The 22,338-nt window shown below is 38.3% G+C and overlaps 1 protein-coding gene and 1 long non-coding RNA gene across 2 annotated transcripts in view; both read left to right on the top strand.

Moving 5' to 3' along the window:
• The first annotated feature begins 580 nt into the window (after positions 1–580).
• sox4b (SRY-box transcription factor 4b) lies at positions 581–5,531 on the top strand. The gene has a single exon (XM_084385722.1). It carries the CDS (start codon positions 2,525–2,527, stop codon positions 3,659–3,661), a length of 1,137 nt encoding a protein of 378 aa, XP_084241848.1. The 5' UTR covers positions 581–2,524; the 3' UTR covers positions 3,662–5,531.
• Positions 5,532–10,457: 4,926 nt separating this feature from the next.
• The window catches only part of LOC311275765, a 113,322-nt gene continuing 101,441 nt past the window's right edge, over positions 10,458–22,338 (top strand). The window contains exons 1-2 of the long non-coding RNA XR_014624974.1: positions 10,458–10,587; positions 12,191–12,371. This is a non-coding gene — a long non-coding RNA (uncharacterized lncRNA). The remainder of the gene's footprint in view (positions 10,588–12,190; positions 12,372–22,338) is intronic.

The raw sequence follows: 22,338 nt of genomic DNA, 5'->3' as shown, positions 1-22,338 counted from the left end.
GAATATGAGATCAATTTTGGCAATACATATATAAATTTAACTTGTATAACATTTATTGTGTATGTAAGGTTTTTCATTATTCATCATTGTGTAATGTTCACATAATATGAGCATTTGTTGTGATATAGGCTACAAAAAATAAATAGAAGAAAATTGAGTCTCAATAGTTCTCAGCCCAGTCACAGAGCATACAGTATAAAAGTAGCATATTACTGGATATGCCAGTGTTCAAGCAATAATACTGCCAATAAATCGGATAGTAGACTATACTTATAATTTCGTTGTGTGTTATAGACACCCTGCACCTGCTGTTTGGCGCTTTACAGTCGCGAGCTGTTCAGCTGCGTCACGCGCCAACACAAGCCATAAAGTAATATGCAATACACTCCCCCTCCCCGCGTGTATAAAGATAACACGTTTTACTATCGTTATTTACAGATATCCATGATGCGTTTATGTGTGCTTTATAGACTACTTTAATTAAAGATTAAGTTTTTAAAACCTGCAGAGCCGATTTGTGTGTGTGTGTGTGTGTGTGTGTGTGTGGCTGTTTTACACCGAGACAAATGAAACACGCAAAAGACAGAGATTCAACTGTCAGATATAACAGTCGTTTTATTCCTAAAAATAAGCAATAAGCAATAATGCATTAGGCTATGTAATTGTAGGCTATGTCATGTACGAGAGAAAGGTTTATTGGATTAATGTGGATCCAACTGAGGTCTGATACGTATCGGTTTGATTTCTCCTGAGGGGGTTTGAACAATTCATATTCACAATTCATATTAACAATTCATGACCCATGAACACAAACCACAATGAAGGGCTCAAAGCTACTTTTTTTTTTTTTTTTTTTGCTGATTTATCCTTAAGTGACATTTTTTTTTTTTTTTTATCTCGTGCTTGAGCCTATGTTTTGGGTAAACAATAACAATTAAGGATGTAAAACAAACCGTTGTGACATATATCTCGGATGGTCGTTATGTAATTATTTAACAAATATACATTAGCCTATATTGCATTAAAAGCAAACGAAACGCGTCCCTTGGCTCCACTCTGCCATCTAGCGTCACTCAAATCCAGTGTTTCTTCAACGGTAGATCTGGATTAGTACTAGATTTGGTAGATTCGGGGTAAATAACAAATCGTGTATGTAGACCTCTCGCCCTAATCATGAACATGTACCAGTCTCACTATCTCTGTGATGCACCACTGAACACTGGCACATGGGCAGGAAGGGGTCCGAATGGAAGGGTGGCATTCGGTGTAAACTCGTTCCTGTCAGCGAGTTAAGTTCTCTTGACGAGACGTTGAGAGTGTTGCTCAACCTAAACTGCGAAAATGAACACTGCTGCTGTTGTGTTTTGTTTAGGGGGTTAGGGGCGTGCGTTCTGTGACAATGGACCGCCCGGCTTTCCAGCGGCTCCACCCTCTTCCGATTCAGCCAGAACATTAATGCGCATAGACTCGAGACTGGACTCAGTTACACTGGAAGCTGTGTGTCTGCCACTGTACAGCCCAGCACAGCAATGAGCTTGAGAAATTAGCTGACTTGGTGGCAGATATTGATGAATACTCAGAAAGCTTTAATTTATTTAATCATTTTATCATATTTTATCATTTTTTATCATTTAATTTGATCATACTATATTAATTGATCTTTTATTTATGTAATGGCTATTTATATTGTTTTGTTTCTTTAAATGTAAGTGCTTGTCAAAATACAGTCTGATATAAAACATATCCAGCTTTCATTTTCAACTCAAAGCAGTACGTGTCTGTTTTATATGCATTCAAAGATCACACCTCCCTTGTCTACAGGCAAAAACGAAAAAAATAAATAAAAAAATAACAATCGTGTACCTTTAAAACTAACTTGGTCGTGTATACTGGAATGAGGTCAGACCCAAAGCTCCTCATTGCACGCGCTGATTATTATTAGATTCCTTTTTCAGCCAATGAAAAGAGAGTGGGCGTGTTTTGGCGCAAGGAAAGGCTAGAAACAGCCTATGATTGGCTGGCCGCTGTCGCTATTATACCATTGGAAACGGATAAAGCTGTATGAGGCAGAATCGAAGTCTGTTGAAACTTACAGACTGCTTTAAAGAGACGGACCCTTGTGCTAGCATTACATGGTTTCCCCGCATGGTTTAACGGGGGAAGGATATGCAGAAGGAGTCAGATATCTTCCGAAACTTGAACAGAGCTTTTGCTGCATTGCAGCGCATACCATAACACTGAGCTTTCGCATAGCTGCGCTCATATACAAACTTTCATCGACTGTTATACAACATTATCAATGGATGCACGGACACTGTGGAAATCGGAAACTGTATCAGCTCATTGAACTATATGATAAAGCCCCGAAACAAAACTTTAGACACAAAAGCCACTGCACTAAGCACGACAGAAAGAGTGTGGTGCACCAGCCGCCTCGGCTCTCCTCAGGACTATTCTGAGACTGAGTTTTCTTTAGCGACACGTTGGACTTGAGAGTTCACGCGCTCTCTCTCAGACTGTAGCAATGGTCCAGAAAACAAGCAGCACGGAGAACCCCGATGCGCTGTTTGCTGGGGACTCCTCCGATTCCGGCGCGCTGGATCTGGACATGGCTTCCTCTCCGACCCCTGGTTTCACGGCATCCGGGGGTGACAAGCTTGACCCCGGCTGGTGCAAAACCCCCAGCGGTCACATCAAGAGACCAATGAACGCGTTCATGGTGTGGTCGCAAATCGAAAGGCGCAAGATAATGGAGCAGTCGCCGGACATGCACAACGCGGAGATCTCAAAGAGACTTGGCAAACGCTGGAAGCTCCTGAAAGACAGCGACAAGATTCCCTTCATCCGAGAGGCGGAGCGGCTCAGACTCAAGCACATGGCAGACTACCCAGACTACAAGTACCGACCGAGAAAAAAGGTGAAGTCAGGCGGCCCCAAACCGAGCGAGAAGGGAGAAAAGATCAGCGGGAGCAGCAGCACGAGTGCCGGATCGAAACCGTCCTCAAAAAAAAGTGGGAGCCCCAGATCAACCAGCAAGCCGCACAAAATAGTTTTGGGTAGCGCGAAGGCTGCGTTTCCCGAACAGGGACCCGCGGATCACCACTCTCTTTACAAATCCAAGTCGGCGTCAGCTTCCAAGCAAATTCCTGACAAGAAGGCAAAGCGGGTTTATATTTTCGGAGGCAGCAGCGGCATAAGCCCGTCTTCAGCAGCTGTGCCCGCCAGTCCGACCCTGAGCAGCTCCGCCGAGTCCAGCGACCCGCTGAGCCTGTACGAGGACGGCGCGACGAGCGGCAAGGAGGGCGCTGATTCCCCCAGCAGCTCGTCCTCGGACCGCCACAGGTACACCAGCATGCGAGCGTCTTCACCCACTCCGTCCGCGTCACACTCGTCCTCCTCATCCCAGTTCTCCTCTTCTTCCGACGAGGAACTCGACGACGACATGCTGGACATTAACCCGAGCCCGGGTTTTGACAGCATGTCCATGGGAAGCATCGGCTCCTCGGTGCTGGACAGAGACTTTGACATGCATTTTGAATCCGGGGCTTCTCATTTTGAGTTCCCCGACTACTGCACCCCTGAGGTGAGCGAAATGATTTCAGGGGACTGGTTGGAGTCGACCATTTCTAACTTGGTGTTCACGGCTCACGTTTTGAACTAGAAAAAGTTGAGGAAATACTTCTGAGGAAGAACACTGAACAAAAGGGATAGCAGACAAGTGTGTTTGTAAAATAAGCCACCATGTGAGGGGTCCCGCGCGTGAGACAACGGCAAAGCGCTGAAAAACAAAAGCCACGATGCTTTCGTGAAACGCTGGCAGGATGGGAAAGTGCCGCTAAACATTTTGTCGCGAGAGGGCCGAAGTTATTTCCCCGTGCTCGGCACGAGACGACAGGAGGAAATTCACGAGGAGTGCTTGAGAAAACACGTTCTGAACTGGAAACTGATTGATTTGCACGTACATGAAGGCGGGCTTCTGTCGTCTGTTTTAATAATTTTTAAATCAAAAGAGACGTTTAAGAACTTTAATGGACTTGTGGACTTTATTGCTTATCAGAGGTAGCCTCCTGAAATATAGGCTGTTTTTCAGCATAGCGGATTTATTGGCAAGGTGGGTTGAGAAAAGACAAACATTTTTTTTTTTTTTTTTTTACATTAAGAAAAGGGGGTAAAATAACGCATGTTATCTGTCATCGCTCTTGTATTGAGAATTCTGTAAGACTGTCGAACAGTTTAACTAACGTTAGGATTATTTAAATGGATAGATGGCGCTATGTTTGATTTCCTACTCGCAGGAAAAAAAAAAAAAAAATCACCAGCTGTTTTCATTCTTAACTTCAGGATTCAAATACAAACTAAAATCTGTGCTGAACTTTATATACTGCTCTCTACAATTCAGGACCAAAACTCTTAAGTTTCTGAAACTATTGAGAAATACTGTTAGGTTTTGTCATGGCTGTTTCCTTTTCTGTGTTCTTCAGATGTCATTTTTATATGGATGTATTTATATAGGCCACTGGCCAAACAGTTCGTCATATATATGTTCTTGTAAGTACACTCGCATCTGTCTGTCTCCTTCTCCGAAGAAGGGCTAGAGTTTTAACCTTTGTTTTTTTTATATATTTAAATGTAGACTTTTGACACTTAAAGAGAGGAAACGTTTGATTATTTTCTCAGTGTATTTTTGTACAAATATATATAAATGGGGGGTGTCATAGGTGTAAATCGCTGTTTTGGATTTCGTAATTTGAAGAGGCAAGTGGTCTCTGAATCGACCTCCTGTTTCATGTTTACAGTCTCAATCTGCAGGCGTCTTAAAGACACAAACTCCAAAACCCAGTTCAAGCCAACATGTGCTTCGTTTTTTTTACATTTTCTCTGAGCGTGCCGAATTAAACAGATTGTAGCTTTAACACGAGCGATTTTCTTGGCGTTTTATATCTTGAAAAACCACTGGATGGAAAATCGTTACACATTCAAAATGGTCCATTTGAGATTCGCGACGATTATGTACTGCGTTCCTCGCTGTATTTGAATATTTAATCTTTTATACTTGTCCGATAAGTAGGCCTATAGCTAATTGTTTTAGTATCTTAAGGCATGGTGAATAGATTTGTATTTCCGATTCAGGTTTATAGCTGTTGTGTTAAAAAAGCAAGAAAAAAAAAAGAAAAAAAAAATCTTTGTACAGCTGTAGGCCTATCATAGGCAAAAAGATTGTGTGTTTATGTATGTTTTTTGCGCTTTATCTCGACAGGCACTAGAATGGCTATCTTTAAACATTCTTGCTTAGCTACTTCATTTCAAGATGGTTGTTAAGGATTTTTATATATACATTGGAAATATATTAACTTTATTTTCATCCATTCTGTGCAATATGCTGTGTAGAAATCTTGTTTTGTCTTATCATGCCATAAATCTCATGCCAGCTTATTGTGTCAAGTCACTGCCTGACAGACTGTTCATAAACTCCTGTACAGAACTTTTTTCATAAAGGAAATAAACTCAGCTGGAACTGAACCTAAACACTGCTCCGTTGACTCACTTCCTGATTTGCATAAGTGGGCGTGTCACCTTTGATCCCGATGAACCGTCTGCCTTGTCTGTTTGGACTTGCAAAGCACATATTACTTGCCTCAACGATTTTTTAACGCTCACATAACAGCAGCTGTGCAAGCTGCATGTTGCTTATACTGTAAGTGGCTCTTATAGCCTATCTGAGCAAGTTTACAAATGTCTGCGGGTCAATGCACAAGACTTAGGCTATGCCTCAGTGACAGTAATTTTAATGTGCATGTGCCAGGCTACTCAAGTACAGATGCTCCTTGATTATGAATTTACACTGAAAGGTGATCCATGTGGCTTCATGCACTCAGTGACTGGCTGTCTAGCTAGCAGACTGCATCTCCCCTCCCCCTCCTCCAGACAGTCTGGGCTCCTAGAGAGGGGGATGGGCTGCTATCGGCCCTCCACCACCAAACACAACCTTCATCGTTTATTGCCCTGATATTTCTCCTGTATTCTGTGAGATTGCCATAGAACATGTGCACAATGTAATATATGGGACTACATTTAAGAATACATAAACAAAACGCATGGCATTGGAAATAACACGCATGCAAAGAGCCGTGGTAGGCTTATTATTGTACGGCCAATACAATATTCTGTATTGTACAATCTGGGCGCATTCCTCTCACCGGTAGTGTGGGTGTTACCACAGCGCCCAAAGAACAACTCAGCAGGGGTTCTGGCCAGATCTGTTCTCCAGAGGGAGGGGTGTCAGACAAGAAGCGGAGAGAAACCTGCCTGTCTCGGAGGACACCAGCGAAAGAAAGCTTAGATTTTACATTGTAAGTACTCTCAGTGCAGTTTGGCGGGGGTGCAGTCATTGTCTTGTAGGCAGCTCATTATATTACTGTATCCTCTATAAAAAGAAAAAGGTTTATCTTTCATAAGATACTTCCTGACAGCCACTAGAAGAAGAAAGGCACCAGTTTTTAAATTTCATTGCCTTACAAAATGACAGAAGAGCCAGTCTCTAATGTTTATAGTATCTTTCATGATGTGTTGCCAAATATAGGCCTACAAATATAATTTGCTGTACTAAAGTGAGAAAATATTTGATTTCTTTTACTGATAGTTGCTTCTGTGAATAGAAGTTAAAAAGTACTGTAACATTATTGATGCAAGAATAGGTACATTTGTACTGGTTTTCTTGATTGTTGTGTTTTAGTCACTAACATGTAGGATGTAGGAAGTATTGTCACCAACTAGCCTATAATTTAGTGACAAAACAATTGCTAATTATATCATATTGAATTTAGATTATGTGCATATTTGTTAACAATCTTTGAGACTGAACAAGATTTATTGTGACCATGATTTTGTTTTTATACACGTTTACTTTATGTACTGAATGTGTTTATTGTACTCATGTAAATACCATTATTATTGGTATTATTATTATAATAGGGAGAACAAATCCAAATGGTACGAATACTGATCCAAAACTGCACTCCATAAAACACTGGACACTGTGGCACTGAAATGTTTAAATATAAAACCTCCTCCCTCTACCATTCCCATTCTTTGAAATACGGTGGATCTTTGCATTTAACATGAAGTTCCTTTGAACTCAAACAGTTTGTTAATGTAGTGTAGTGTGATGCAGGTTTGGTGTGTGTGCTGATCTCACCTTTAATGAGATTTATTAACTAAAACATATGGGGTATAAAGACAGAATATTCAGGTTTTGTCAGGACAACCAAAGCACTAAGGAGAATTTGAAAGTACAAAAAAATTAATATAAAATCACTCACAATGTGAGTGTGAGCACATACAAACTGTCGAGTGTATATGACATAAATGCATAAATATGTTTGGTTTTGTAAGCAACATACAGTATCAGTTAAAAAAAAAAGTGCAAAAACACGTCTTTTAAATATACACTATAATATTTTAACTATCTTTTAAATATAAACGGTTTACATTTGGTCAGTCACACAATATCATTATTATAACTGATAACATTTTAAATAATAATAATAATAATGCTATTTATGTATAGAATGTAAAGATGCATCTAAGACTCGTGACTTGTGTGAGATATTTCTATTTTGTTAAAATGTTGTAAGCCATTGGTTATATTTGATCTTTTATTATTCAATTTATATTAAATATTGTTGTTATCACTCAGTATAACCAATAATTATATATTAACAGTGGTCAATTTGCTAACATTGTAAGCTTAAAAATGAATTAGCAGTGTTTATTTTATTAAAAAAGAATGCACTTTGCTGTCACTGTTACACAACATTGTTGGTACTTACTATTAGATTGGCTCTGTTGTCATTGCATTTAATGATAACGTGTATCTGAAAGCACTGATGATGAGTTATGAAAATGCACATTTGAGGCTGTCAGATCTCATCTTTTTACCTTTTCTCCCATATCAAATAGTAACATCACCATTATTTACAGTTCTGAAACCGCATGAATCTGTTACTGTTTCACAAGTAAAGTGAATACATTTCATTGCATTAAGTGACAAAATAAATAAAAAAATAAATAAAAATGGTATCTGCAACCAAATGGTATAATAAACATTTGTGTTTAGGAGCCAATTTGTGCTGTAAACTCTGACTCATTACTCAAAAATGCTTGAGGAAACTTGCTGCTTTTGCATAAAGAGAGTTTATAATATCTAAGAATTTATAACATTACTCAAATCTTATGTCATCTAAACCAAAACAAATGATATATGTTTTTATTGAACATTGATAGAGCAACAGATTTTGTGTGAATAATAAATCATAAAAGTGGTTTGTTTGTTTGTTTGTTTAAAAATCTTAGAAATGTATGAAGTGGCAAGGTGGACCCTTTTACCTCACACACAGGGTAAAAGGCTCAATGGCACAAAGCATTGATACAAATGCTTTAGCTAAAATGATGTTTTTAATAATGTCTAAGTTAATAGGCTACTTGTTCAAAACAACCCTTTGGCAAAGTTTGTACTGTTTTTTTTTGGTTTGTTTTGATAAATAAAAGAATTCATTTCTTATTCATTTCATATTCATTTTTCAATATACTGTCATGTTAATTAAAAAAAAAATACAGAAACAAAATTATGAAAAAAGTAAAGGTTCTGAAAACATTGAATGGGATCCCATAACAATTTAATAAAGCTTTGCAGTTGTAACAAATAAATATGATATTTTATTATATGAAATTATTAATATCATATTTTTAAATATGATGGTTTCATTATAAATATGGTGGACAGCCAACTTAATATATGACATCTATGTTAGCGTCTGTTATAATAAACAGACGCTAACATAGATGTCATATCATGATGTTTCATGTTAATTATTGTGCCTTAAGCCCCGACAGCAGGGGCACCTTTAACCCCATACCATACCTTTTACATATTCTTCGGTTATTGACTCTTGCTTTAATTACCTTGAACAAAACGGGAAATCATTAACAAGACCGTTGTCGCAAAATATAGACATTAATTTAATCGATTCTCATTTGCTATTTAAATAAACAAACATACATAAATATTTATTTATTTATTTATTTAAACAAATTAGCACAAAATCAACTTTGCGTTGCTGTCCGCGATCGCATCAAGCCAAATGACAGGTGGCTAATTCGTACGAATGATCTAGGCAACGCCTGACCCCGCCCCTAAACCTACCCATCACTGGGGTTTAGACAAATCGTAAGAAATTACGAATTCGTACGAATTGGAGATAGCGCTGCAACTTCCACGTGCATCATCAAAATCGGTTGTTAAAAAAAGTGCTGAGCAGAATTTTTGTGCCATCTAGTGGTTTAAAATGCGCCTTTTACCTCGGTGCGCGTTGTGGATTTTCATGGTAAAAATACCGTAGTCATAATAAATTGGTTTGTCGTGTTTTATTTTCTCAAAATTTGCCCAACAACTGCATGCCTTCATGTTTTATTATTATTATTATTATTATTATTATTTTTATTTAAAAAAAATTTTTTTTTTTAATGCATTTAGGAATGCATCCATTACTCAAAACACAGAGCATCGATGTTTGGTTCATGTATGAAGTCAGTTTGGTGTCCTACAGGTTAATCACATACACTACGTGTGTCCTTTCCCTCTAGGCCAATATTAGATTACATTTAAGTCAATTGTATTAAAAAAAGACCTTTGTCTGTTTCTTTCTGCTATATGGGCACCAAAAAAAGTACAGTGAAATGTGCTGGTTGACATGAATTATAGCTAAATATATTTCAATGCGTTAACGTACATTCATTGTCGCATTAAAATATAATGTCTCAAAATTTAATTTAAAGGCAATTATTAGCTATTTAGGACACTCAGAAGTTCGAATTATGATGATATCTTAATATCTTAATCAAAAATAAAATATTAAAGTTTTATTTACTTGTTAAGTAACTAATATATATATATATATATATATATATATATATATATATATACATATATATATACATATATAAGTGATACATGATGACAAAATTGTTGATGTACGTCCAAAACCTTTTTATCGAATACTTTTTCATAGCTATTTAAAAAAAAAAAAATAAAATAAATAAAACATAGAACCTTTTGTTTTGACTTGGAAATTATGACAGGAAATATATATTCATTCTAAGTGTGTTTAGTGCACTTTTTATTTATTTTTATTTTTATAAAGTCATAACCATTCAGTGTCAATTTTGAAAACAAAAACACAAAACAGATATACATTAGGCTACTTAAAATTATTAAAAACCCATACACAGAACATGATTGAATTGTAGAAACAAATGTGCTCCTCCGTTGCAGTTTGTATCGTGGAGAGCAAAACAATCACTTATTTACTCATTTATCGGGCACCCACGAGTAGCTATTCTAGTAAGTTACTCTCTTTGTTGTTATTTAGTTGTATGTAGAGGGCGGGACTCGAACTGAAATGAACAAGGCGCGGCCAAGAACCCCTTCACACGTGTAGACAAAGGGACCCATCAACACAACCCAAATATGCATTCGAAAAGTTTTTTCCGTGCACGCGACTTCACGACAAGACCTCGCAAAACGCTCAGGTGAGTTATTCGCATGCTCCCATCGGGGTTGTGTCGCGCTCAAATGCATTTCGTTTATGAATTTTATCTTGAAAAGTTCTCCAAGAGTTGGTGCGTCAGCTCGCAAAGTTGGACACAAAGCAAGAGGAGCTTTCCTTTGTTCAGCGGGGCGCTTTGAAGGGCGACTCTAGATGCTCAAACTATAAATGAAGATGAAATATGAAGAAATTGGAAGGCAAAAACGAGAGGATGTATTTTGGAGAAAAAGGGTTGAGAGTTATTTTCCATTTTTGGCTCATGTGGTACTAAGGATGACGCAGGAAGACAAAGCTGTCAAAAGTTGATTGGCGAAGGAAGTTGACCGAAAATTACGCATGCAAAGTATTTCACTATTAACGTTAAATGAAAGACGAGTTTAGTTACAAGTAGAGCGATATGCACTGATCTCTTTGATCGGTAAGATAATATAGCAGTTAATCGCGAAGTAGATATAGCCAATTATAAGCGCATGATATCTACTGATAAATTCTGCATACTTGTGTTTTTAGTGTTTCTTAAATTAAATCATTTGCCATTAATTCAATGCTATTTGGTGCCATTTGCGATCATTTTTCAGCGTGATTTTGATGCATATTAACCACGAAATGCTCAGATTGTGTGATCGAGCAACAGGTACAATGAGCAGTCGGTCTCAGTCCTTTGTTACAGAACTTAGAAAGGCACGATGGAGTTTCTTTGTTCTGCAGCTACCAAACAGAGAATATGAGGAACCTTAACGCAAATGATCTCTTTAATCTTCATTGCTTCAGTGTCTGATATTGCAACGAATGGTAAAAAGTTTGAAGTAAGATAAAAAAAGGATAAAAAAAATAAAAATACAGAAACAAAAGTTTCAATAACTTCAATAACATATCCATCAGTCCTGATATAGGCCTATTTATATTTTATTCAACCTTTACCCCATAATATGTTAAAACAAAATTAGGTAGGCCTATTTAAAGACAACTTTCCATGCAGAACAGGTCATGAAAGTATTTCAGAAGTGGTTATGTGACTTTTTATTTCGAGTTTTAAATCCGCTAATTTTTTAAATGGACATTTGCTTGTACGTTTAATTTACCCAGTAACTCTGGAGACCAAAAGGAGTTCACTTTTGAAAAAGTTGTAAAATCTTGCCAAAATGTGGATTTTTTTTTTTTCTCCATCTTTTGCTCTTACAATCCAATGCATTAAACATGTGCACGAGGTTAATTTAAAATGCACAACAGGTGTACAACAATCATACACATAATACAATAATTCATGTCAATCCAAAATTGAAGCTAAAACGGTTTAGGAAAGTAAAAATTTAAATGTAGTTAATCTGAGATTAAAAAAAAGTTAATAATCTGAGTTCTCAAATCAACTTTTCCAGCACGATTTATTGTGTTGCTATAGGCCTATGTGAAAACTACAAATGGCCTACCTGCATTCGAAGACTTATAGGGCCTATCTGTTAAACTATTTTTAATAGTGGACATGTTTATTGTATTTATCTGTGCCTGGAGGGAAAAAAGAGCTGAGAACAGTTGCATTAATTTATTCTCTGAACCCAAAATCATTTTTTTTTTTTTTTATCTTATAGGCCACTATGCATATGCATCAGAACAATGTGTACTGGATAACTTCTTCCAACGGACGACCATTTAAGGATTTATTTAATTATTTATTTGCTGTGGAATATTACTTTCCTCCTGGATTACTACTGGACTATTCATAATGAGAACGATTACTTTCCACATCTTGACACAATGCACGAACTAAAGGTAAGTACCCTACGCTTGAAAGGCATTTGTTAACCCTTTATATATATATATATAATTCCTAGCTGCTTCAAATAGTAATACAGAGAGGGAGCCTACATATCTGTAAAAAAATATGCATTTGAATGTAGCCTACCTAAATGAGCATTGCACAATAGAATAATGCTTTTTAATATCATAAAATAAAGTTATTATAACGTCTTAGCACATTTTGTCACTCGTCTAATGCAGACAGACAGGTTCCTGTACACATCAGGCTCCGGCATGACCGGCAGAATCCAACTTTTTCCTCAACACAATTGCGCAGGGGTTAGTGATGACGCCATTCAGGACCGTGTCTGTCAGTCACGCATGATTGAAAGCATCAGAAACTGTCTAGGAGAGCTTCAGTTCTGTCCAAGGCGGTTTATGTAGCGCAACAGTGTTTTTTCAGCACGTTTGGAGCTGGACAGCGTCTTTGGGACTCGCTGGATTTCAGCATCCACGGGAAAAACATTTAGAGCCGCATTGCAGCCATTTCTTTCATCAAATGAGTAATCCCATCATCTTCCCCTGACTCTTTACCACGAGTCGAGGATTGAGTGAGCTCAGACTGCGTCGAGACCAGCCAAGCATCTCGCCCTACGGCGGCTCTCCACCATGATGTCATTAGTCTCCAGTATGATGTCATTAGCAGCCAATCAAACGCGAGCGGGAATCACACTAGCCAATTAAACGCGAGTCGAGAGAAGCGGCCCCGCCCACCGCACGTTTTGTCCATGTTGGAGGTCGCAGCTCTGAAATGAAGTAATGCAGAGAGGAAAGCAGACAAAAGTACACCGGTGTGACACGAGCTTCGTATTAAAACAGAGAGCATTATGCATGCTGCATAAAGGTGCAGGTTAAGATGAGATAGTGAATAGTTGCATTGGAGATTAAATTAGATTTAGTAAAAGGGCATAGGCTTGTGTGGTTGTTTTATGAATTGTATGATCATCATATAAAGACATCAAGTACTCAGAGTTTAATACTCTGCACATATAACATGTAGGCTATTTAAAGGAAATGTTGCATTGTAAAGACGGCCACCAGCAACATTCACTCTTTTCTTCTGTACAAAATAGCAGATGGTGCTGGTTTGATAGTGACTGTTCTCTAACCTGGTCCTTTTCATCCACATTATTCAATAAGCAGCAATGAAAAGAGAGAGCCTGATGTCACTCCTGCGGCTCGTACAGTCTGCGGTCTAGGCGTAAAAGGATCACAGTCTCTTCTGCATATCAATGTGCTTTGGAAAAGCTTCACATTTAGACTAGCATTACCAATTGTCCTGACAGCGTACCTTCTAGGTTCTCACAGCCTGTGAAATGAAGTGGAGTAGCAGGCTTAGTTTTAGCTCTCTGTGCCTGTCGTCCAGAGATAAGTGAACATGTTCTGTCTGAGCACTAAGGTGTATCCAAATGCATTATTTCTCATTGCCTTCACACTAGTTAAATACTAATATTAAATTGTGGTTTTCTGATTATTTTATCAGCCATGTTTCTTAGATTTTTTTTGTTATTGTGAAAGTAAAAAAAAAAAAAAAAACACTGCAGCCCTGGAAATACCTTACGTATGCATTGGCAGTCAAGTTAAATTTCTTCTCATCTGTCTGTGTTTGAGATTAGACTCGGTCTAACAGTGTGATGCATCCGGCTTTGCTGACAGCTGGCAGTCTAGGGTTAAACAGGGCCATTACTGCTGAGTCTTTATATATATATATATATATATATATATATATATATACAGTATATAATCCCATAATTGCCTGTTAGTTGGAGGAAACTGTGAAAAATGTGCTATTTATTAAATTATTTTCACCATCTGTAAATGCTAGGTCAGATGTGTGCTATAGGGTGGTCACATGTGTCTGGACACCTGTGTGAAGACAATAAGTGCTGTGTTTGTGGTTAGTGGATCATGTTGATAGTTAATGTGATGAAACCTGGAGCTTCTCCTGCAGCATCTGTGGAGATTCAAGAGTCCAGTGTTTCTCAAACCTGTCCACTTTTGAGTGTCAGCTTTATTGGATCCTCTGCTAATGACAATCAGATCTGATTAGGGCTGAAGGGACAGGGTTGAGAACCATTGCTTTCAGATTAAAGCATTGTGAAATATCACATTACTTCTATTTCAGTGGTGTAATGCAAATGAGCACAAAGCCTTAAGCCGCACTGCTCTCATGATGAAAGCACAGATGGTATTACATTGTTATTTTTGCACTTAGACACAAAAAAAGTCTCAAATAGGGAATCAGTCTGTCCGCAAATTGTGAAATGTCCTTCATCGTCATGCCTTTGTGCGGTTGGCGTCAGCATTTAGCTGCGTTCACAATCCTTCATCCGTCTTTGGCAGAGAGTGCATGCAAAGTGTTTTTCTGTTAGTCTTTCACAACAGTTTAACTGTGCTGAGAGTTCAGGAGCTGCATGAGGACAGAGAGACAGAGGACGAGACAGGCAGAGAAGCAGCGTGCTGGGGAAGCCACTGTCTGTTCTGCCAGCGGTTCATCCGCCGGTCACTCTTCCTTGTTTGCAAGTGTAATGAATTAGGAATTCACCACAAATGAGTGATTCTGACATTCTATGAGAATAAAACATTGAGCAATGTAGGATCTCCTACTGACCTCAAAGTGACCAACCCAAGTGAAACAGACGTCAGCAAATAATGTCATTCAGAAGGCTAAAGCAGGTGTTGATAATCTTAGTTTACACAAAAAGGACCATTTACTCCCCCTCATGTCATTTCAAACCTTCTGTGGAACACAAAATGAACACAAAAGTTAATGGTACCCAAATGCTCACCAAAACGGTTTAGTTTCCATCATTGTTTAAAATATATTTTGTGTTCAAAAAAAAAAAAAAAAAAAAAAAAAGGTTTAGAATGACATGAGTGCATGTAAATAACTCAGGCATTAGAAAATGTACAAACCGTATACAAAAAAGTGCATTTTTCAGCAAAATGTGCTGATAAAGCAGGATAATTGGATTAGACTTTATTCCTACCTGGACTGAAATGAAATGAGCTTCTGAACTGAGACATTTCAAAAGTACTTTTATCTGCCATTATTCTTTAAAGAAGTTACAAAGTAACATGATTAAAAACTTCGGAGACTGTGAATCAGAAGTGAATTAAAATGCTTCTTTCAGTTATTTCTTCATTTCAAAGCAAAGACAAGTCAAACATGTAAGTGATTTTATTACTATAAACTGTCCAAACACAGATCCTCAAAAAAAAAAAAAAAAAACCCTAAGGGAGGACTGACCTTTACCGTTTAGCTGGAACTTAAAAAGGGGTCACCATCACAAGCCTGTGGTTTTTGCTTTTCTTTCTAGCTTGCATATATTCACAAAGGAAAATCCATCCATCCACGTTATGCTTGCCTTGGGTCGGCAAATCCCCAGGAATGACTCTGTCGCTGTGGAATGTGAATCAGGAACCGTCTCTCAGTCAGCTGGTAGACTAACAGCACTGCTCTGGGATGTTCAAGATCTCTGCTTAACTTTGCTGGTCATGCTTGTTTGCTCTGGAGACTTTCTGTGTTGTAACAGCTGATCTGAGGAGACTTGAGACTGCAAATAGACAGTGAACTGTGCTCTTCTCTCAGCTCTTCATGAACTCAAAACATAAAATATTATGTCCCTTAGAAATCAAACTGATCCGACAGAAGACCTGTAATTTAAAAAATGAGCAGGAGTCTAATTAACCACATATATTTGTGTTTATCATAGTGTAAGGCATTTGTTTTAAATGTATCTTAAATTTAAAATGAAGACATGTGGCTTCAGTGATGTCCAGACTCAAACACACACATAATGTGTGTATTTCCTGTACATCACCATGTGTTATCAAGCCCAGGTTTTTTTAAATGACTCATTTCTACAGCATGAAAACTGTAGAACTGGAAATGTTCTCAGAACTTTGTCTGAAGTTCTGCAGACATTGTGGGGTCAGAGGTCACTGGGACAGTCTATCCCACCAGAGAATCAAACACATGTGTTACTGTTTTCCAGTCTGTCTTTCCAGTCTCACGTTTGACAAATTAAGGTCATTTGTGTCACATTCACCTTCAAGCAGTGCGATAGTAATGATGTTAGTCAGGACTTGTCACACCACTTCAGTTAGTCCGTTCAGGTGTGGACAACGCAAGAGATTCAATTATAGAGTTTATTTCAGCTTTTGGCCTTTTGTTATTCGATGCTGCCAAACTGGCTGAACCTGAAGTATATTTCGTTTTGGGTTTTGCAGGTCACTTGTCATATACATTGTCACATTTAGCCCAGATTTGCCTTACTCAAGCAGGCTTCTCCAAGGAACCTCGTCTAGCTCCGCAACAAAATGCAAGCTTGCCTGAAAACAACAACATTATAGTAATGTTTATTCTGTCTACTTTTGTTATGTGTTCCAAAACTGAATGTAATTTCAGAATGCTTAGCATTTCAAGAGCTTGTCAGACTTTAATGTCAGCAATATTACTTAGCAAGCCTTTATTGTAAAAACGCCAGTTGGGCCTTTTGGAAGGCTTTTCGGCCATGCTTGACACATAAAATCAAGATCTCCAGCTGGGGCTTAGCTGCACAAGGACTGAAGGTTTGTCATTAGGCCAAATGAGCCATGGACTTCACAGTCCAAACCACGCCAAAACAATGTGTTAACACACTCGATGCAGTGCCAGGGATGACCTGGCGAGTTCTGACTGAATTAGCTGTTTTTTAAAAAACAATGCACAAAATCTCAAAAGTTTGGCTAGATACAAATTTTTTATTTTTGCACAACTGAAAACAGCTTAAAGCTTTTAAAGGACAAAAGAATGGCCTGCTTTGAGGATCCTCCATGACTGTAAAGAGGATTCTTGTAGACTGTGTTAAGGACGTCTGGAATCTCTGAATGCTTGAACACCTCCTGCCTACATGTTCACCAATGGTGCTTACCATGTGAAATAAACTGGCAATAGTGTAATGACAAAATCTTTTGGTAACCCATTTAATATGAACACACACATATACTAATACACTACTACTACTACTACTACTACTACTACTACTACTACTAATAATAATAATAATAATAGCAATTATTATTATTATTATTATTAGAATAATTCTACAGTACAATAAATGGTAACACTTTACAATAAGGTTCATTAGTTAACATTAATGTATTAACTAACATGAACTAACCATGGGCAATATATTTGCTAATGTATTTGTTAATCTTTGTTAATGTTAAATAAAAGCTGTTCAATGTTTATGTCAGTTCACAGTGCATTAACTAATGTTAACAAGATTTAATAAAGTATTAGTAAATGTTGAAATTAACATGATCAAAGATTAATAAATGCTGTATAAGTGCAGGTCATTATTAGTTCATGCTAACTAATAATACATGTTTCATTTTTGTGGTGTGTTAAATTTGAACTATTAATGAAATGTCTCTTTTATACTTGATCTTAAAATGGTCTTAATTCATTTAAATGCATGTCATTTTTAAAAATGACATGCATTCAAATGTTATCTTTTAATGCCAAGTTTTGATAACTGGATAAAGCTTTAAACCTTGATTATTTATTCACATGCAACTTCTGAGCATTCATCACTCTGAGAATCTCAGATGAAAAGGTTACTTTGTGCTTTTGTATCTAGTACTATCGATTAAAATATATTTTTAAATCATTTGGGAGATTCAAATTGAAACGAAAATGAACCAAGCATCAGAATTCGAATCTTGGTCTCTTACAAAAAGCCTTAAAGTGTCATGGATCTGTGCCTGAAAGAAAAGATCCCATTTCTTTCTAGAATGATCCGAGCCCCATGTTGTTCCCAAATCCCCATTCTCCATCTCAGTGGGACCCGCTTCCTCTGGCGCGAGAGCTCGGCTAATGTATGTGCATCGTGCCCGGAGGGCTAATTCACCGCCTTGTCTGTCTCTCTGTAAAAACAGTCAATGATGCATCAGACAACAAAACCAATGAGCTGTTCCCCAGCACCGGAAGGCAGAACAGCCACTGTCAGCAATGGCGCAATAATTAAATGTGATAAATTATACATGGAAAAGGAGTGGCACTGAGTGACATGTGCAGCAAGAGCCATTGTGTTCGAGAGGGTGACGAGCCAAGAACCGGCACACGCTTATGCCATTTGAACCGTTTCATTGACCCTGCGAATGACGGGCATATAGAACATGGGGAGGCAGAATGCCGCGCACAGATGATATTGGCATTAGCAGGTTAAGGGAGGGGGCCTTGTTACGAGGACGAAGTACTTCGGGAGGGCAGTGATTACCCCATTACATTTTTACAGGCCTGGCGAGGGCAGGAGTCACAGGAGGCTGGAGGTCATGGTCCACTCCTCAGAGGAGAAGATGGCACCCTCTGGCCCCTGACGGGTTTTCACTATCTACTAAGAGCCACATTACTGACCTGGCCACGCACGAGGATGAGCGAGTCGACTCTGCCCCTGGTGGCCAACAGCGGTCATGCATGAGTAATGTTGCATGAATCCCTGCACGGTTACCTCATTCACGGAAAAGGTCACTGAAGTACAGCAGGAGAGCAGTGTTGTATTTCTCCAATAGACATATGAAGCATCTGCCTCAGTAAAAGAAAAAAAGACATTTACCGTGAGACCTCAACTGAGTGATCCAATTAAAAGAGTTAGGTTTATTTGTATGACATAAATTCAGAGGGCTTTATATAGCCATGAAGAAAAATTATGCATAAAGAATAGAAATTATATTATTGATTTTATATGGGCTAAAACCATTTGACATGTCCAGACATAAGAGACTCACGGTTTTTATAATGTTTCTGTCTTTTCATTGAACGCAGAGGACAGGAGTGAATGCAGTCAAAGCAAGCTCCCCATTCCAAATATAATAAAAGCGCTATAATGACTGTGAACATGAAAACATCTCAGGAGTTCACATGTGCAGGCCATTGAGACTAAGACTGATGAAGTCAACTGATAATTTAACTCATCCTTCCCTCGGGTCATTTTGACCCGAAAATCATTTTGTAATTTTTTTTTACAACCGAGTGTTCATCAGAGGGGTCCAAAGACCCTAGGACTTTTGTTGCACTTGAACCACAAATACACAGTGTTTTTTTGTGAGTGGATTCGAGGAGTTTTGTGCAATTTAAAAAAGTAACAAATCCTTCCCTCGCTGGGTCAATTTGACCCCCCATAGGAATAAATGGAATGCGAGGAATGCTTCAGTACACACTGAATTTTGAGCATTTTTAGGTTTTTCTAACTAAAAATGCTAAAACTTTACCAAAAATTATTTTATAATGTCTACATGTGTATCTGAATGCATTCTGAAGAAAAACTGACTTTAGGACCCAGCGGAACTGCTCATTTGCTCCAAATAGAGCTATAAGGCTATCTATGGCAAAAGTCATGACATATCATGTTATATAATTTTTTTTTTCCACAAGAGGACTGCAGAGACACCTAGGGCCCTATCTTGCACCCAGCGCAATTGACTTTGTACAACGAGGCATGTATCATTCCTATTTTACAATCGACGCACAGCGGAATTTTAGGGTAAATTAGGGAATGAACTTGCGCTCCCGGGGGCGGTTCAGCGAAAAGAGGAGGCGTGTTCCGGCGCAAACGTTCCCTGGTGCTATTTTGCAGTTCCAGAAAACAATTCCGCCACAGACCAGGAAAAACTTAGTCTAAAGTCAGTGGCGCGTTTTCAGTGGTGCGTTCAGATCCTATTTTAAGGGCGCATGCTTGGCCATAATGTAGCGTGTGCACAACGCGCATACACTTTGCTTCTCTCATCTACACAGACGCAGCAGTTGACATTTTTGCAAACCATACATAATTACAAGGAAAAATATTCCACATCATTGTCAATCATTGTAAATCATAAATCTAGCTTACACATTTATCCCGATGGTATAATAGCAACAGCGCCCGAGATCCGCCCACAAATTTACTTGCGTTTCAGATTGTTAAAATAGGGCCCCATATGTGAGTTATTTTGACCTGGATTAAAAGCAATCCATGAAATTTTGAGTTATTTAAAATTTAAGTTGAAAGAATGGAATGGAACAGAATGTGCTTAAATGACTATTTATTTATTTATTTATTTATTATTTATTCATCAAATCTAGTAATTTAAAGGTAAATAAAATAAAACAAAATAACAAAAAAAACTCCAAAAGAATTGCATTAAAAAATAGCAAAAAAGTGATGAAAATGAAATAAAATAAGCTTTCTGGACAAAAAATTATAATAATATATATATATAATTTTAGGGTTTCGGCTCATTTTGACCCACGAAAGATGTGTTACAAAACACGAGGGAAGGATGAGGGCTGGACGAGTGGTCAACACATGTCTATAGACTTTTCACCCAGTGAAGTAAACACTTTGCTGAAAAACTCAGCGAGGCAGAGCTTTCAGCATTCACAGGTTAACGCTTTTTGTATTTCAACAACTTTGACATCTGTTTCGCACCTAAATCTCTTATGCTTCACAAACAACCACAACATGTTACAACTTCCCGTCGAGTCGCAGCGCGTCTGACTGGTTTGGGATAGAGGCACATGCCTCTCACACATGTGCCTCTCACACATGCACACGCGTTCTGTCTCACCCTCGCTGTTTCTCCTGCTATGCTGGCTGGCAGAATATGTGTCGGGTTCAGGAATGCTGATGCGCTTTGCACCCTGCCTGGCATGCGAATGAGAGAACAACTCCTTTCCTTCCCGTCCAGAGCACCACACGGCGGGAGCTGCTCGGCTTCAACCAGACTTTGTGTCTGATGACAGGACGTCTGCTTTTCGAGCGTACCATCGCATCTGCAAACGTGGAGTGCATAGCGGGAGGCTCTTGCTTGCCAAATGTGCACTTTCTTGGCCTGCAGAGACATGCTTGGGCACAGTCGGTGGTCTTGTCAGATCAGTGCGGTCCTTGTGTGTTAAAAGTGGTCACATTTGCATAAAGATCGGATGGCGTGCCATCCGTCTTAATCTGTAGGGGACAGGTAAACTCTCTTGACTTTCAGCCCAAAATAACCCATCAATCTGCTCAAATGAAAATGGCACCAGAACCTTCACAATCCCTGGCTACCTTTGTGCTCTTCTGTGGCTTATCAACAAAGACTCTTGGCTGGTCTGGGAAAAAGAGTTCAAAGAAGCACCAGGGGTCTTTAAAGTTTATCTCCGCTGAGATTTCCTATCAAGGAAGGTGTGTATGTGTGGGGTGGGAGAGGTATCACACCGTTTCAGACGCAATGAACTCAAGTCACTGATGTAAAATCATGGTAGTCTAATAGGAAATAAATGAAGGAGGATTAACTCTGAAGCCTTAGCCTGCTAAATTAAAGGGATAGTTCACCCAAAAATGAAAATTCGGCTATCAACCCCTAGCCCTCTCAAACCAGTATTATTGTATTTCTTTGCAATTTTGAAGAAAACTTATGCCAATGTTTCTCATTGTGAAGCTTTGAAAAGCTTTAGAAACCTTATAAGTACCACAAAATAATTTCAAACAACTCATGCACTATATTCAAAGTCTCTGAAGCCATATGATACTCCTGTGTGAGGAACAGACTTTTTTGCTGAAAATCTTGACCTGGCCTGAGCCCAGTTCTTTCAATCTAATAAAAAATATTGCATATCCATGGCACACACTTTAAAAAGAAAGGCTTTTAAAAAGCTTATTAAATGCTGTTTTTTGGATATTAATTATAACATCTCCATAGAGCACCTTATTATAAATGTTTTCACCATCGTAACACTCTCTACCTATTGATGTTTTTCAATAACCACTTCAGTCTGTTCCTGACACAAAACAGCAGACAAGACATGAGGGTGAGTAAATAATGAGATAATTGTCAGTTTTTGACTGAACTATTTCTTGAAAAGTTTAAAAAAAATTCTACAAAGAATAAGCCCTTTAAATAAAATAAAAAAAGAAAGAAAAGAAGTTTGGTTTCATCC

Source organism: Rutilus rutilus, assembly GCF_951802725.1.
Source record: "Rutilus rutilus genome assembly, chromosome: 17".
NCBI classification, from domain to species: domain Eukaryota; kingdom Metazoa; phylum Chordata; class Actinopteri; order Cypriniformes; family Leuciscidae; genus Rutilus; species Rutilus rutilus.
The sequence above is the reverse complement of the archived record's forward strand: the minus strand, read 5'-3'. Positions and strand labels throughout refer to the sequence as shown.

Coding starts and splice junctions, on each gene's coding strand:
- sox4b (XM_084385722.1), top strand. CDS start 2,525: ATGGTCCAGAAAACAAGCAGCACGGAGAACCCCGATGCGCTGTTTGCT.